We start from the raw sequence: 17,453 nt of genomic DNA, 5'->3' as shown, positions 1-17,453 counted from the left end.
CATTCTTGCATTCATTCAACATGCCTTTCCCATGTCAGGAGCTGATTCGGTCACGGAACACATAGGCTTGACGAGGACAGACTTCGACCTTTTTTTCAGGGAGCTGACATCCTAGGGGGCTCTCAGGCCACTGTCCCCGAGTCTTCCACAGAGCCAGACAGACACCAGGCAAGACTGCGGTTTGATGGAAGGAACACTGGGCCTGGCTGTGCAGCCTCCTTGCTGTGTGGCCTCTTGACAGGCGTGTGAGTGCTCTGAGCCCTGTGACCAGCTTGGAAGAAGGCCCAGGAGCGCCCTGGTTAAACCTCTGGGCTGCCAGCCTGCCCCCTGCTGGCTGAGTGACCTTCGCGAAATTCTCCTGCTGTGAATAAAAGTGGGTAGAGCGCCTACTGGGTTGTCGTGAGGATGGAAGAATCGCTGTAATAGTGCCCTGATGGTGCACGTAATCTTTGCTCTCAGCTGTCCGCTGTCCTTTTCATCATAGCCCTTTCCTGGTTCAGACCCCCCGGGACCCCACATAGGCCTTATGACTGTCAAAATGTGAGCAGACCGCCCCCGCCCCCCAGGCAGCGTCCCACAGGTAGCTGGGGGGTGTGATGGCTGAAGGGGACTCATGCTCCCTGGTTCTTCTCTGTTCGCTCCCACAGTCGCGGCTTTGGGCAGTCCAACTCCCTCCCGACGGCCGGCTCTGTGGGCGGCGGCATGGGCAGGCGGAACCCACGCCAGTACCAGATCCCTTCTCGGAATGTCCCTTCCGCCCGCCTGGGCCTCTTGGGCACCAGTGGGTTCGTCAGCTCCACCCAGCGCAACACCACAGCCAACCCCACCATCATGAAACAAGGAAGACAGGTTTGTTCTGCACCGAGGTGGGGGGGGCGGGGGGGCAGCCAAGCTCAGCGCCCGAGGCTTCGGGATAGTTCCCTGATGACCCCGAGGTGAGGGGAGAGGCCAGGGGGCTGAGCGGAGAGACAGTGTCCCTGTCCTCTGCGTTCGTTACCCACGTCACTTGCGCTGTTCCTCTGGGAGACAGACCAGGGCCAAGGCTGCGCCTGGCCTCACAGGGGGGTGGCTTAGGAGGCCCCTGGGACCACTTCAACCTTGGGGGCCCCGAGCAAGGGTGCCTTTAGGAAGAAATGTAATACCTGTTTATTGTTTGCCCTGACCCTTGACTTGCCCCAGCAGACCTCACCCCTTCCCAAACTGGGTTCCAGAGAAACCTCAGCCTCTAAGGAACTTGCTTAGCCTTTTTGTTCATGGCAAATAGCTCCTTCGTCGTGGTCCAGCTGTGGGAAGAATCCACAGGAAGGAGCTGGAGAGGCCGTCAGAGGGAGGGTTGAAACCCTCTCAGCCAGACAAAGCTGGCTGCCCGGCGGTCCTCGATGTGTGACCTAGAGTTGACCCCTGTCCCGCGGCCCCACGTCCCTCTGCCCCTGCCCCACACCCTGCCCAGGGCCTCCCATCCATGTACCTCCGGCTTTGTGGGGCCGTGTAGGTTGGGGCTGGGATTTGAGGGACACCAGTGGGCCCGAGGTTCTGAGTCGTCCTGAGAAATGTAGGGGTGACAGATCGGTCTGAAAACAGGAAAACGGCTCCAGGCACGACAGGCGGGATTGGCGCCCCAGGGAGCAGCACAGGGTATGGAAAAGCCCCACGTCTGGTCATTGTGGGCAGCCCCGGGTCAGTTCAAGAGGCAGTCGCCACCTAGTAACAAGCACAGGCCCCCTTGTGCCAGCTCATTGCCGATCGGGGCTTCTTCCCTCCCCACCCCCCACTTTGTAGTAACGTGTAAGAATCTCAAAAAAATCAAATGAGATGAGTTAGCACCTGAAATGGTGCTCTTTATTGCAAATATCTATAAACCCCCTCCCCCCCCCCCCATTTCCAAGAAAAATGACAGGAAAAGCAAAAGCAACAAAAGGGATAATAGGGAGAGGGGAGAGGGAGAAGGGTGTCCAGATTGAACTGAGGTTTAGAGAGGGGCCTGGGGCTCAGGAGGTGGGAGCAGGGGCATGTAGCTAAAAGGAACGGAACCTGAAATTCCTCACTATATATAAGCAGATGGGCAGCGCTGGCCTGCAAGCCCTTTGCCAGAAGTCACCAGAGGATTCGTCTCCTGAGCTCTGCGGGGGGGACCCTGCTCCCCACCCCCAGCTCCCCACCCCAAGGTGTGTGGACTCACAGTCCCCCTTTTGTGTTTCTCACTAGAACCTCTGGTTTGCCAACCCCGGGGGCAGCAACAGCATGCCAAGCCGCACCCACAGCTCCGTGCAGAGGACCCGCTCGCTGCCCGTGCATACTTCTCCCCAGAACATGCTGATGTTCCAGCAGCCAGGTAAGGCCTGGAGCCTCTTCTCTCGCTCTGCTCTCCCCTGACACACCGGCGAGGCCAGGACGCCAAAATAGATGCCCCGGTGAACCCAGCTGGAAAGTGCTTAGCCTCGACTGTCACCACGCATTCTTGCGAGCTTATAGAAGCCTTTCTTTTTTTAAACTGTGCCTTGCCAGCATGAATAGCGGCTGGTTGGCTGGAAGCCAGCACGAGGAGCCCCACAGTCGTTGCAATCTGACGGGGATATTTTTGATACTAGTCATATTTCTAGGTTGATTAAAGCGGAGATACCAATGGAGGGCTTGGAGGGGGGTGGGAAGGGTTCCACGTGTCATGGGGCCGGGCGGTGTAGACAGTAAGACAGATAAAGAGAAGGCTTGGCAGCGCTGATGCTAAGGAGACCCCCCCACCCCGCCACCACCAACCCCCCAGTTTGGGAGTGACTTGCAAACATGACTGCTGGACTGGCCATCTTTCCTGCACTTGGTCCAAGAGCATCTTAGTGCAACTCAAGTCCATTTCACCTTTCACCTTACCCCTAAAACAGGCAGCCAGAATTATGTACAACCAGCAAATACTTGCACCCTTTCTCTATGCAGACAGGGGCCTTAGACTCCACAGAGAATGCAAAGCCACACAAGCAGTCACTGCACCTACCTAGATGCCCCCCAGGCAGGCACACCAAACGTGCACCTGCAGGAAATGCCCAGCCTGGGCAGTAGATGCGCTCGCTCTGGGCGTAAGTCCTACAGGGGGTTAGGAGGGGAAAGGTCGCTGTGGCCTTGGGTGGGCAAGGAAGCGTCTTGGAATTGGGGCTGAGCTTCAGGGGACAGAGGGTGAGGAGGTGGGAAGAGGAGGGCGGCATCGCAGGCAGAAGGGGAGCAAACTTCAGTGGTACCGAGGGCCACGGTGCATCCCAAAAGCCATTGCTGGGCTGAAGTAGCAAGGGGTTGACCAAGGGAGCTGGAAAGATGGTACCCGGTGGTGGGGACTCCAAATCCAAGGCCAAGGAGCTCGGAGCCCAGCCACTCTCAGTGGGGAATCTATGGAAGCAGGGGGTCAGGCAGGAGTGTTCGTGGAGTGTGAAGGGGAGGCAGGCTGTGGCGGGGGGGAGGAGGAGGAAAAAGAGGGGGAGGAGGAGGAGGAGGAAGAGGAGGGGGAGGAAGAAGGAGAGGAAGAGGAGGGGGAGGGGGAGGAGGAAGAAGAGGAAGAGGAGGAGGGGGGAGGAGGAGGGGGAGGAGGAGGAGGAGGAAGAGAAGGGGGAGGGGAGGGGGAGGGGGAAGTGGTGTGGAGCTGCCATGGGGTGAGGTGTGCCAGGAAAGGAAGGGCCGTCCACAAGGTCCAGGTGCCTGTTTACAGTTGCTTCTTGGCTTCTAGAATGCTCCGTATCGGCGCACTTTCGTTTTAAAGCTCCTTTTCTCCGTTTTGATACTTGTAGCCATTTTTCTTCCCAGGCAGAAATCCTGGATGAAATTCGGGGGTTGTGGACGTTATCCCTGGGTCGATCAGCCCCAGCCTCTGCTACCACGCAGCACTGTGTATAACCCACTCCCAGTAACAGAGAATCTGGACAGGACTTGCAGGCATCCTGGGCACCAGGAGGTCGGTGACCTTAAACGAACACCCCACTGCCAGGCCCAGACAAGGACTCACCCTCCAGAGACAGGGCCTCAGAGGTGGGCCAGGCGCTGGGTCTCCTGTGCAGGTGGGGCTGTCCCCTCCGCTGCACGTCCTGGTTGGCTAGGCAGGCGTCTAGGTGTGGTGGCGGGACGGGGTAGACTAGAATCAGTATTCTCTCAGGGCGGCAGGAGTCAGGGTGGCAGAAAGTGGCCTTCAGCCTTCGTGTTCGCACGGCAGCTGTAATAGTGAACTCAAAAGGGAACCGATACATGTGACCAACCCAAAATTAAATACTCAGAGAGCCGCGTCACAGGGTTTCTTCCTGGCCGGCGATGGCGTCAAAGCATCCGTTTTAAACCCTCTGGGCAAATCTTGAAGACTGCAGTGCATCTAAAGGGACTCTTATTTATTCTGTTAACTTAAAATGATTCATCAAAATCATGGCAGACTTTACATATCTCCAGCGGATACAGTAAAGGCTGGGGGCTAGAACCAGCACCAAGTTGAGCATCAACTAATCAGTTGCCTCGCTCAGATTTGCAAGAGGCTCCCCTCTCTTCTAGACCCAAAGTCTGGCCCTTTGGCAGCCACATCAGGGTGGTTTTCATCTCATTCCCACATGTGTGTGCAGGTTCTAGATGTTTCCCGGGACGAGCCAGGAGAGCCGTGGGTGATGGTTGCCTCTCGCTGGCCTCGGGACGAGTAGGAAACACAAAGCGAGGGCATGGGGTCTCCTGGACTCACCAGGGAGGGACTTGAGCTCAGAACAAGCATGGCGCCCGGTGAGCGCGCTCAGGATCCTCGCAGAGGCAGGGCGTTTGCCCAACTGCACAACCAGTCTGGAAACAGCGTGCAGAACGATGCCCTGTCTTGGAAGCAGCTCCATTCCTGTTGACCCGGCTCAGCCACCCTTGGGATCCAGCCCTGGAGCAACACTGGAAAGCTGAGGCTCCTGACACCTGGAGGCCTGAGAGAGAAAGGGCAGAGGGCAGCAGCAGCGGGCTTCAAAGGACAAGCGAGGCACAGGGTCGGCTGGCAGCCTCCCTGGGATCTTGTTCTTCCCTTGCACAAAACCATGTGCGAACGACCCCTGGAGCTGGACCACCAGATGTGAGATGGATAAGGAGTGCCTTCCGTGGCAGCATTTCCTGGGGACATACCTGTTCACAGCAACCTCCCCTCTGCACCAGCTCACGCTCGCACTTCTCCCACCATTAGACTCTGCACGCCTAGGAGCCGTCACCATTCATGTCCCCCTTCGTGTGCGTGAGTTTCCCAGTTCCTTTCAGAGAACTGCCTTCGAGAGAGTGGGGAAACGGGGAGGGCCTCAGAGCACTGGGTCCATGAGGGAAAGGCGGGGGCTGCCATGCAGAGGCAGAGGCCAGAACAGGGACCCCCTTAAATAATAAACATTTGCCCTCTGTCTTCTAGTAAGACAGAGGCCCTGCTCAGGGAGGTTGGTGAGCGAGTCGGTTCTATCACAGCCAAGAACCCAGCTGGGCCCGTGCCCCCCTGCGTCTTAAGAGTCACATTCAAAGAGACCAGCTGACGGCAAGATGGTACAATATTATTGTCTTGCACCATATCCTACTCATCAATTTTTGGTGGAACTGTGGGTGCCAGAGGGTTTCCACAACACTTCCTCTGCAGGTTTAGGAATAAAGCCACCAGAGAAAAGCCTCCGCCACCATCACAGACTCAGGGGTGCAACTCATGCATTACCCATGTTCCCCCTCACCCACCAAGACCTCTCAGTGATCACCAGCCTGCCTGCCACGCTGACTCCATTTCCTGCCCACACTGATCTCTTTGCCTTGTTACCATCCTCCCCTTTTCTTCTTGGTTCTGGCTTTGTCTCCCTTTCTTCCTTACCTGCCCGCACCCCCCGCCCCCCATCACAGCGATCCAGGTCCCACGTCCCGTCCTCTGTCCCTTCCTCACCAGCCTGTCTTTCCTGAGTTCTCTCCAACCATTGGCCCTGCTTCTCACTTCATCAGACTTTCAGAGCCTTTCAGCAGAGTGGCCTCAGATGTCATCGGCAAAGTGGGATCCCAAAGGTTTCCTTCCTAAAATGCCGACCTGTCTCTCACTGTAAAGTCCCGAAGCAATCGGCCTCCTACTGCAGCCTCAACGCCCTGAGAGAGATGCGCAATTGCACCTTGGGTGCCACATGCGTGAAACTCAGCAGGACTGCCCTGCTGCTGCCGCGGAAAAGCCACCGGGGCCACCCCAGTGGGCCCTGCAACAGCACCTCATGAAGGATGAGCAGCCCCACTCCCTTCTAGAATTTTCTTGACCCTGGGACCTACGCCTGAGGTTCTGTACTTGTGGGACCTCTGAACAAGCACAAGTAAAAAGTCCTGAGTCAGCCTGGACCCTGGGCATCTTAGAGCTGGGAGCCTCACTGAATCCTGGGACGATCCGATGGTGAGGGAAGGATTTCTAGTGTACAGAAGCGGCATCTGAGCTGAAGAAACATCAGAGGACTCAGGTACAGAGTCCTTCCTCTTTGCCTCGTAGAAGACTGGAAACCGCCTCTGCCTGGTCCATCACGGCGAGGGACCCAGGATAACTGCGATGAGTCCGTAGGGACAGCAGGAGCCATGGCAAGAGGTGGCTGGTGGTTACTGAGGGCCTGTGGGGCAGGAGCTGCCCAATGCACCTCCAAGGTTCTGAGCGCTCCACCCACCCACTCCCACGTGGCTGAGGGCTCCTAGCCTGAGACAGAGGCTGGTACCCACCCCGCTTGTATGTACAAAGAGATGCCACAGATCTGTTTTTATCAAATACCCAATTGAGAAGTCACACTATTAGGAAACTCGGGAATATGAACATATGTGTATCTCCCAGGACTTGGAATTTCTCAGAGCCATTCTGAGAATGGAGGGGGTCGTGACTCCCCGGTGCCGGAGGGAGGAGCTGGAGGAGGAAGAGCAAGCACGCCCACTCTCCGCCTAAAAGAGCAGCCACGAGGGTTTGGAGATTCTGGAGCGTAGAGCCCCGCACTTCTCAGCCCCCTTTTTGGAACACGCCATCCCAGGCTTGGAAAATGTCATTTTGCTGCGTGTTGGCAAGAAATCCTGCAGCTGAGACACTTCTCTCCAAATGTCGAGCATCTTTATTTATCCAAATCTCTCCACAGTGTTTGTTTAAAGGGAAGTGCTAGAGAGTAAACTAAATTTTACAATGAGCATATGGATGGCTATAATTGCTGAGGGTGTTTTTTTTTCGTATTTGCTAACTGGCTATATATAAAATTGTGTTTCTCTTTTATAGAGTTCACACCCTGAAGGCTGCTAATTTTTGCATGCATATGATTTTCACATGAATGGATGAAAATACTAACATACTCTCCCCCCTGGATTGTCTGATTGCCCCGGCCCTACTTTGAGAGCAGCCAGCGAAGGGGGCGGGGAGACCCTTGCATTCTCCCTCTCAGTTGCCCTGGAAGCCCCATTGGCCTCATGATCTGGCACAGAAGTCCCACTGATGCTGGAACTTGTGTCAGAAAGAACCCTCTCTGCTCCCCCAGTGCTTTCTGCATTGGTCCGTCCTGCCAAGCTTCTCTCTGCGAAGTTTAAATAACGGAAACGACTTCTGCCTCTCAGTGAGCTGGTCATGGGGAACCCAGATTGCAAAGGATATTTAAATATACAGCTAACCAAGGAAAACAAATACTTTGGTTTAGCCCTTGGTTTCAACTTCCTATCCCACCAAACCACCAATGCATTTGTAATCCCCGGCCCAGGCCCTGAGCGCCCCCTGGTGGAGATGTGAAGGAGAAAGAACATGGCCTTAAGTTTGGGACACAGGCAGGATCCTTTACAGGGAGAAGCGCTAAGACCCCAAGAAGCTAAGGCCCCAAGAAGAGAACAGCTTCCCAGGCTCACATGTGGAGGCAGCGGCAGAGCTGAGGCTCCCCAGGCACAGAACACACACACACACACACACACACACACACACACACACACACACACACCGGCTGATGTTTTTCCTGCCTCCCCGCTCTAGGACTTCAGGTCTTAGCTGTCAGAGTTGCTGTGACATTTCTGATCCCTCAGTAGGCATGGACGAGGTGTGCAGAAAGTCATGCCGGGAAATTCAAAGAACTATGAAAGCATCGTCGCTGTCTGCAAGGCACTTCCAAGCTAGTCAAGGACGTTCAGGAGCTCCACAGGATAAGGGGCCAGGGAGAGGCTGACCACGGGGGGCCCCCAGTATGACAGAGGAGGAAGGCCCCAGGGTCTGGAGCCTGGGGAGACAGGGAGGGTCTGCAGAGCAGACATCTCAGCCAAGGCTGTGTTGGCAGGGAGAGCACAGGCTCTGGGGTCAGACCCATGTGGGTTCCTGGCCCAGCTCCGTGTCAGTGGCTAACCGTGACGGGTCACTCAGCCTCACTGAGCCCCACCTGGGAACCTGGCGCCCAGCACGGGCTCAGGCACAGAAGAGGTGCTTTCCATGAGGTGGTTCCCATTCCCTGCTGCTCAGAAGGAAGCAGAAATGCGCCAGGCCTGGTGTAGGCACAGGGAGCGGAGCCAAGTCCTGTTCCAATGACACGAACTTTCGACTGGGGGAAGCAGCAGATACATGCATATGTCAGGTGCTGTGACATCTATGCAGTGAAGGAAAGCAGAGGAAAGGGACGGGGCCGAAAAGGCCTGTTCACATACAATGGACAGAAGGCGGGGAGAGGGAGAGCCGTGGAGACATCCAGGCCCAACATTCTGGGCAGAGGGGACAGCAGTGCAAAGGCCCTGGGGCAGAGGAGGACTGGGGTAGACTGGAGGAGGGGAGAGTGTACCAGGGCAGGAGCTAACAAGGAGCCGGACTGTGTGGGGCCTGCAGGCCATGGCAGGGGTTGGGTTGCCTTTGATGGGAAGGCGCTAGCTGGTTCTGAGCAGAGGACTGACAGACTATGACTCTGAGCAGCTATTCTTAGTCACCGGTTTTCTTCCAGCCGCCCGCACTCACAGTGAACTCTGAGTGTGACCTCGGAGGTTGGTTGAACTCGAGTGTAACGTGCCCTCCGTGCTGGCCCTGACAGTCCTCCCAGGGAGGCCCAGCAGACCCTCACCCTGGCAGGTGGAGCCAGGGCCACTGTGCACACTTTCTCTCTGTTCTTAGAACCCCCGTCACCAACATAACCCTTTGCCCCTGCAGAATTCCAGCTTCCCGTGACTGAACCGGACATCAACAACAGGCTGGAGTCCTTGTGCCTCAGCATGACCGAGCACGCCCTGGGAGGTGAGTGTCCTCCTGGTGTTTCTCATGCCCGGGAGAGCCACTGCCCGTGTGCTGTCTACACTCGGGGGGGATGGGAAGAACACAAGAAGGAGAAGGCAGGGGACCGGAGAGAGAGGGGCCTCAGGGGCTACTGGACTGTCATCAAGCCACCCCACACCCAGTGGCCCACGTGCCCGCTCGTCCTCCTTTTTTGGGAGGTGAGTCAGGAGGACTTGGAGCCGAGCCCGGCCCCCTTTCCCCGAGGCTCACCCCCCAGTGCGCACGGGAGTCCCACCACAGGTGTCATCCCAGCCCAACGCAGGGAGCACGTGGCTTCGAGTGGGAACATGCCCACAGCACGGCATTCTTCCCTCCTCGGCACTAGATGCCCCCAGCCTGGTCCAAGCATATCCCAACTTGCTCTAAAACCAGGATTTTTGAAACAGAAATCCCTGCTTGTTTTTATACCCAAATGGCTTCCACAGTGCCTGGAGCCCCAGCAGGCCGAGGTGTCCTTTGCAGGGTGATGGGGCCCGTCTAGTTGGATGTGCCTGTGGGGTGCAGGACTGTGGCCGCGAAGAGCTCCCAGAAGCAGCAGGTCCTCCCGTGCTCTGTTTGAAACCCTGCGTTGTCACAACAGCCCGGGAGGACTCCGTGCCCTTCTGGTACTAACCGGGTGCCTTTCCCCAGCCGGGACTCACCGCCAGCCCTGGACGTTTGGCAGGCAAAGGAGAGACGTCCGCTCCTTCCTGCCAGCGTCCGGGGCGGCTCTGAGTCATGGAGATCCGGGGAGGCCTCCTGTGACCCTTCCCGATGGCCTCAGTCTGGACGCACTCACCCATCCCAGAGGCGGGCCAGCAGCACACCTGGGGCCAACATTTGTGTGTCTGGCGGGGGAGGAGGGGGGGAAGGAGGGAAATGGGCGGAAGCTCCATCAACTACTCCAGAGAGCGTTGTCCTTCTGCCCAGGGATTTTTAAAGTTTAGTCTCTGCACACCCAGCCTTACCCTGAAACCAAACGAGGCAGATTAAAATGCTCTGCATGGAGCAGGGTGGAGGGTGTGTGTGAGGCTGTCTGCAGCCGGAGGAAGTGTCTGCTCCGTGCCAGATGGAGGGGACCCAATGCCTCTCAGGGCACAGCTCCTCCTGCGACCTTCCCAGGTGCCGGGAGCTCCATGGGCACACACTGCTCTCTCTCTCTTGGCCATTCGGATCCTGGAAGCTGCCCAGCATCCTTGGTCCATCCCTGGTATCTCAGGGATGAGGACCCTCTTCTCCAGCTCACTGAGGAGACTGGGTCAGCCCACACCAGTAGCCCCTAACGAGTAAAGAGAAACAACCTGAAGTCCATCAGCAGATAGATACGGATGAACAAAATGTAGTTTAACCATATGGTTCAGCCTTAAAGAGAATGAAGTACTGACACAGGCTGTGACCTGTGGGGGGGGGGGGGGATGGGGGGGCAGCAGACATGCGCTAAGTGAAAGGAGCCACACAGAACAGGATTCCACTTGTGAACCGATGACATGTCCAGTGTCCAGAGCAGGCACATCTATAGGGACAGAAAGGAAGACTGTGGTGGTCAGGGGCTGCAGGGAGCGGGGAGTGGGTGCAGAGTTCTTCTTTGGGATGACAAAAATATGCTGGAATTAGATGGTGGTGATGGTCACACCGTTCTGTGAATATACTAAAAACCGCTGAACTGTACACTTGAACAGGATGAAATGTGTGGTATGCGAATCATATCTCCATGTTTCTCATAAAGGGAACCCCCATAGACCCTAACTCATCAGGCCACCCTCTGCCACTGCAGGCGGCCTGGGCAGCCCTCCCACCTGCCGGTGGCTGGGGTGGCGGGAGCGGGGAGCTCTCCCTGCCTCTGAGCCAGCGAGGAGACTGGCCTTTTCCCCCAGGGCTGGATAGTTCGCAGATAATTGGCATATTGGAAGCTCTTTCCAAACTGCTACGGACTAACATCATCATCATTAGTAACAAGAATGCCAAATGCTCTTTATTAAAGGGGGGCTTTTATTCAAAAGGCTTCGTTTTTCAGCCCATTCTACTGTCGTTTTTTTACAGAAAACCTTTCTGAACGGATGTGTTTTTGCTAATGTTTTCATCTGATTACTCTCCTAAGGTTTTTTATTGCTGTGTTTCTTCTCGGCAGTCCTCTGGTGGGAAGCCTCGTAAGCGGTTTCCCCGAGCAGAGAGTGCAAATTAGTTCCGGGTGGCCCAGTTGGGCACAGTGGCCGCATGCCCTCCTGCCATGGCAGCGCCGCTCTGCCGGCCCACCCCTTCCAGGTGCCAGGGAAGGGGACCTTGCTGGGGACAGAATGGCCATGAATTAAGTCATTTTACAGGAAGACCAATAACTAGGGAGAGGAAAGCAGACTAGGAGGTTCGTCTGCTCAGGTTCCTGGGCACCACGTCCCAGGATGGCCATTCTGTGCGGCCGGTCCACGGGCCCGGGCCTTGGGAGCCCATCCTTCTGTGCTGATGTCTCTGCTCTCTGTCTCCTCCCCCAGGCTGCCCTCCTGGTGCCAGTCTTACACCACTTTTCTCTTTGGCGCTCCTATTCCTCTCCTCTTTCCCCTCCCCCCAGCCCCTCCAACACAGCCCCCGAGGGAACCCTGGGTGGGTGGCTTCTGTCGTTTGTGAGTCTCCAGGTAAGGCTTACTCTGGCTGTTTGGGGCTAGCCCCTGACTGGTGGCCTAGGTTTCAGGAAGTCTCAATGCCAGCCTGGTCGTTATTTTCTCACTGCGGAGGGGTTCTATGGGCAACCGATCCAAAATCGAGGTTCCTCCCAGCAGAATGGAGTCTGCAGTGAAGTGTACCATAGAGAGGAATGCGCAGTTCCCTCCGATGTGCTGGGGTTCGCACTTCCCATGACCTCTGCCCTTCCCATGACCCCTGCCCTTCCCATGACCCCTGCCCTTCCTCTCACCGTCTCTCCTTGCTCCATCCTGGGTCTTACAGCCCCACATCTAGCTGGCAGGGAGATTTGCGCAAGTTCGGAAATGGCTCCACTTTCTCAACATGCTGTTCTGTCTTTTATTCGAAATATGCCGTCATTACTATAAACGCTATGATGGTTGCATGTGACTAGCACCCCCTGGAGTTGTGCAAGGCACAGTTTGCACAGCGGTAAGTGGTGAGTCTGGCCTTGCCCGTTGGTCCTTCCCCTGCAGATGGAAACGTCACCTTTGGGTAGATGAGGTATGTGGTTGGAATCCCTGAAAATGTGACCGGGCAGTGGGTAGTTGGGATTTCCAGGTTTCCAGCTCCCCACTCCCACAGCTATGAAGGGTGGGCAATAATGAGTGGGCCAGGGGGCCCTGGCAAGAGTGTGCACTGCAGATGAGGGAGTGACCTCTGCACCCCACCCCACGCACACACCTGTGTGCCCACACACCCCTCCTGTTCTCCCGTCACCAGTTCCCACTGCAGAGCCACCACAGGAGGTGCAAGTAGACACCCACAGAGGGTGGGGAGAGGTTATGGATTGTAAGTGCACATCTGAGGGCCTCTAGGATTGGTGATCTGATGTCACAGATGACCTTAGGGGGCATCTGCTTCCCTCGTTTAAAAACACTTTTGTATAGAACTTTACACACACGCGCGCACATGCACACACACACACACACACACACACGCACACACGCACATGTCCAAGGAAAACTAGGGAAATCTACATAAGATGGGTAAATTGTGTCAATATCTTGGTGGTGATAATATACTAAAGCTTTGCAAAATAATACCATTGGGGAAACCTGGTACTATTTCTTACAATTGTATGTGAACCGGCAGTGATCACCATCAAAATTTCAATTAAGAAATCGTTCTCCTCCACGTCCCTGCTGGTGATACGCCAGCCAGGCACTGCCACGCCGAGGCCCAGAGACCCCCTCAGTAGCCTCAGGACGCCTCCATGCCACGTAGGTCCTCCAGCTGCCCTCCACTCACACCTGAGTCCTGCCCAGGGAATCTAGGTGCTCCATCTGGTAGGCCAGGTTCGTGATATCTAGGCTGAGACTGGGACACGTCTGCTGACGTTGGGATATGAGCAAAGCCAGGCAGGCACCCTGCACCCCCTTTCCCCCGCCCCTCCCCCCGCCGTGGCCTTCAGGTCGTGGTCGCTGAGCACAGCCATTGCTACCCCCTGTGATGGCTAGCCCTTGCCCCTCTCTCTGCTCGCTGATAAGTCCACGTCGGCTCCAGCATGGACCATTGTAGGCACCACCAGCCTTGCCAGGAAAACCATTCTAAAATCAGACCTGGCAGCTCCACGGCTTACAGTTCCCTAACCCCCGACGTCCAAGCTCCCGTTCATAGTAGCAGACCCTAACAGTCTGGTCCTGGGCACGCTCCTACCGTCATGTGTAAGCAGGAAGCCAGAAAGGGGTCAGGCAGCCCTGGGCCCCTCTGCCGTCTGTCCACTCATAGCTTCTCAACTCTGGTGCACCCCCCACACACACACACTTTATAGCCCACAACGCACACACCGCACATCCTGGCAGCCTCGACACTGTCCGTCTTCCACAGGCTCTCTCCGTGCCCGGTGCCCACCACGCCTGACGGGGGTGTCTGCCCCTGGTCAGATTCTTGAGACAGAGAATCTGGGTCAGTTTGGGTCCGATGTGTCCCCCAGGTCTGCTCAGCGGTGACCAGGGCTCGGAGTTACGGCCATGTCATTCAGCAGAGCCTCCGGATGGGAGGGAGATGCTCCCAGAGAGAGGGATGTGAGTGAGGTCCACCTGCAGGTGCACTGCAGGCCGTACCTGACTGTGGCCTCATCTCCGGCCGCTCCTCCGTCCCCATCCTTCACCCTAAGCCCCCAGCCTGCCCGCAGCTCAGAGTTTGATGGCCATCATCAAGCCTATCGGTGAGCCGTGTGCCCGCCCCAACTCATCCTCTCCTGCTCCTCTCCTCCTGCAGCACCATCTACAGAAGTCATGTTGTATCTCTGGGAAACGGGCCCCGGTTTCCAAGGGTGACTTAACACTCCTTCTGCCGTGTTTCCGCCGTGCCTGGTACACACCGCACTGCAGCACTTGCCACTCATACACCACAGTGGGCTTACAGGTCTGAGTTGGGACTAGGATGTGAGCACCTGGACGGCGAGGGTTGGGGCTCTACGTCTTGGCTGCCAGCTCAGTGTGGTTACAGGCAAAACAGCTACTTCCCGGCTGGTGAGTGGGTGGGTATGGAATAACTGAGTGACTGACGGACTGAATGTAGGCCTTCTCTGTCCTCAGAGACTGGGAGGCCCGACCTGCGTGGTGTGGGAGCAGGTGGCTGATCAGAAGTGCTTTGCTCACGATGCCCGCTGTGTGCTCTCTCTCCAGACGGGGTGGACCGGACCTCCACAATCTAAAGCTGAAGATGAGGGAGACCGCGCTGGCCGTGACATCGACTGCTGCGGGTCCAGTGTCAGCCATCGTCGGGCTGCACGGAATCCTCCAGGATGCTTTGCAGCCTTCCCCTGGTCCCTCTCCCACTTGGATTTTGTGAGAGCGTAGGTCATCCTTGTAAACATATCAGTAGACCTGGGATTGGTTATTCTGTCATTTGTTTGTGTCCTGGGGTGGCTTGGTGGGGGGCGGGGGGGTCTCTAGGGAAACATGGGACTGGGGGGTGGGGGGAGGTGGAGGGAATGCAAGTGGCTTCCTGGATGCAAAGCGGGGGAAGAGAGTACTGCCTTGAAAGAGATAAGAGAGACCCAGGAGGGAGGCCGAGCCCAGCCCTGAGAGCCGCTCTGGGGGCAGGCCTCCCCGCCTGGCCCTGGGAGGAAGTCACGGCTGCCTGTGACCAAAGCAAGACGGCGCTCGCTCTTCTGCCCCCCATTGGACTTCCCTGAAGCCCCTGCTTGGGATCGAGCCCCCGGAGAGGGCCACATGGCAACGGGGGCAAGAAGGGAGAGATTCCCCCCAGCAGAATTTCAGAGAAACTTTGATTTGTGTATTGTTTACATAACAGTTTTAAAGGGTACATAATGTGGAAAGCGTTCGGATGGAGCTTCTCTTCACACTATGGTTTTGGTAAAGGATCTGTTGTATGGATTCATTTCCCCTCTATTTTTATACGAGCAGCAGGGTGGTCTTTTCTGGTGGCTGGCGGGCTCTGCTCGGTCGGCGGGGGAGCGTGCAGGTGGCTTTGGAGGATGAGATGTGCTGACATGGGCCCAGTGCTCACTGGGGCTGGGGGGGGGGGGGCCTCCAGGAGGGGTTTGCGGGCCACCCAGGGGTTCCGAAAGGTCCCGTGGCCCTTTGTCTGTTGGACTTGCTCCTCACCCGAGACCTCTCCCCGCCCGACGGGCTCTCACCCCGTCACTGGCGGCACACACAGGTGGGACGAGTGCCCCTGGAGAGAAGAGGCAAGGATGGAAGGCAAGGATGGACATTGGTTTCCTTGCAAGAGGCCTTAGTACCCAGACTATGAGCTCAAAACGCCGCTGGCAGTGGGTCCTCCCGGGACCCTGCGCTTGGGGCTGCATCCTCAGCCGGTTCTCTGCTGAGAGGGAGGAAGGGGCACGGCCAGCAGCCGCGTAGAAACGGTCGGTTCGGTCGGTCCGCAAGTAGCAGAGGGAGCGGAGGCAGGTGTAGGGCACGGCCGCCCACCGTCCCGCGTGGGCAGTGGGAGGCGTGGGAAAGGGAACTGCGTGATGGAGCCGGCGCTTCCGTCCGCATGGTGTTCCTGAGGGATTTGCTGTGTGGTGGGCTGATCTCCCCTCCACCCAGAAGGGAGAGAAAGCCACTCTTTACCTGGTGAGAGATGAACAAACCACGCTGCCACGGAGTAATTGCTCCATGTCTTAAGGGCAAGAAAGACTCCGTTTCGGAGTCCGCTGCAATGGAGGGTGTTAGAGGGAATGGAAGAGGACTGTGCTGTGCACTGGAAAACTGGGCTGTGTACGTGATGGAGTGAACGCTCAGCTGGAGGCGAGACCGGGGAGAGGACATGAGGTCTGTTTAGTAAATGGGTGAATCTGGTGCCTTTTCTCCTTTTTTTTTTTTTTTTAAGTGAAGTCGGTCAAAATTGAAAAGATCAGACCATGAAAATTGCTGCACTTGCTCATGGTTATTGAAAAGAAAACAGTTAATGAAATGAATACCGATTTAAAAGGCCTTAATGAAATCCAGACAACTTTATTTCACCTTCAAGATTAAAAATGTACACCCCATGAAGCCTTGAGAGGCCTTGGAGGTTGTGATAAGGTTTTTAAAGTCCCTTTAAGGTCTAAAAGGGTGAGGGTATCTTAACTGTAGAGAGCCTTTAGCAAGCCAGGTTCAAGCCAGTGAAGGCTTGAACTTACAAAATCTTGCATCAGGAGAGAGAGAGAGAGAGAGAGAGAGAGAGAGAGAGAGAGAGAGAAAGGAAGAGAGAGAGAGCTCTCATTGCGTAGCACATTCTAAAGATGCAAATCCATGTGCAGAAAGAGGCGGCATTTTTTAGTTGACTTTTTTTTTTTAACCAAGTGCCATTAACATTCATCCTCCACATCCCTTTTCTAAATAAGCCTAGTGTTACTTGAGGAATGTGTTGGAATGGGCGATCACATGTAAGGCAGGAAAAATAGGCTAAAAGTGTTGAAGGCCAAAGGTAGGACCAGAGGGTTTGTGGAAGTGGTTTTTGGATGCTAAGAACGTTAAAGAGGAGGAAAACGGTGGTACCGCACATCTTGTGGAGAAATAAGAAAGCATTCAAGTCTGTGCAAAACAAACCCATAGAGACAGCGGTTGTTCAGAAACCAGATTGTGAATACAATCACATTAGCATGACTCCTTTAAAAGGAAGACCTTAAAAGTATTTGCAAATCTGAATTTCTATTTATTCCTTCACTGAATATAGAAACAATGGTTATCTGATTATTAGAGATATTATTTTGGATATGTTACTTATTAACTTGCTATGGCTGGTAACCATGATAAAGTCTGTTATTAATAACAACATATTCTTTTTTTAAAAAAAAAAAAAGAAAAGCTTATTTTTATTGACTGTGTATAGATTTATCTACTTAGTTGTGTTTTGCTCTTAGTGTTTTAATTTTTTTTTTTTAAGTTGAGTGTTCTGATCAGTTTTAGGAGCCTAGCCCCACCTCGTTTCGAGTCCTGTGTTGGCTGCAGGTATACAGCTCCATTTAAAAATCCTAAAGCAAAAGAATTTTATTTATAAAAGAATCGAACAGTTGCATGCGTAAGGCTGTGAAGTCGGATATTTAGTACTAACATGGCAGTGCCTTTTTTTGTATCTACCCATGGACCCACAAATGCGACTGTTTTAT

The 17,453-nt window shown here is 55.3% G+C and overlaps 1 protein-coding gene across 2 annotated transcripts in view; it reads left to right on the top strand.

The window, feature by feature from the left end:
• The window catches only part of SAMD4A (sterile alpha motif domain containing 4A), a 221,150-nt gene extending 205,916 nt beyond the window's left edge, over positions 1-15,234 (top strand). The window contains exons 9-12 of one of the 2 annotated variants that reach the window (XM_080643317.1): positions 648-849; positions 2,206-2,332; positions 9,110-9,193; positions 14,518-15,234. In XM_080643317.1, the coding sequence (XP_080499443.1) occupies positions 648-849; positions 2,206-2,332; positions 9,110-9,193; positions 14,518-14,546 (442 nt within the window). In that variant the 3' untranslated portion in view covers positions 14,547-15,234. The remainder of the gene's footprint in view (positions 1-647; positions 850-2,205; positions 2,333-9,109; positions 9,194-14,517) is intronic. The other variant, XM_080643316.1, reaches the window with a different exon arrangement.
• Positions 15,235-17,453: the final 2,219 nt, after the last annotated feature.

Source organism: Plecotus auritus, assembly GCF_963455305.1.
Source record: "Plecotus auritus genome assembly, chromosome: 1".
Classification (NCBI taxonomy): Eukaryota; Metazoa; Chordata; class Mammalia; order Chiroptera; family Vespertilionidae; genus Plecotus; species Plecotus auritus.
Note: the sequence above shows the minus strand (reverse complement) of the source record. Positions and strands in the feature narration are given on the sequence as shown.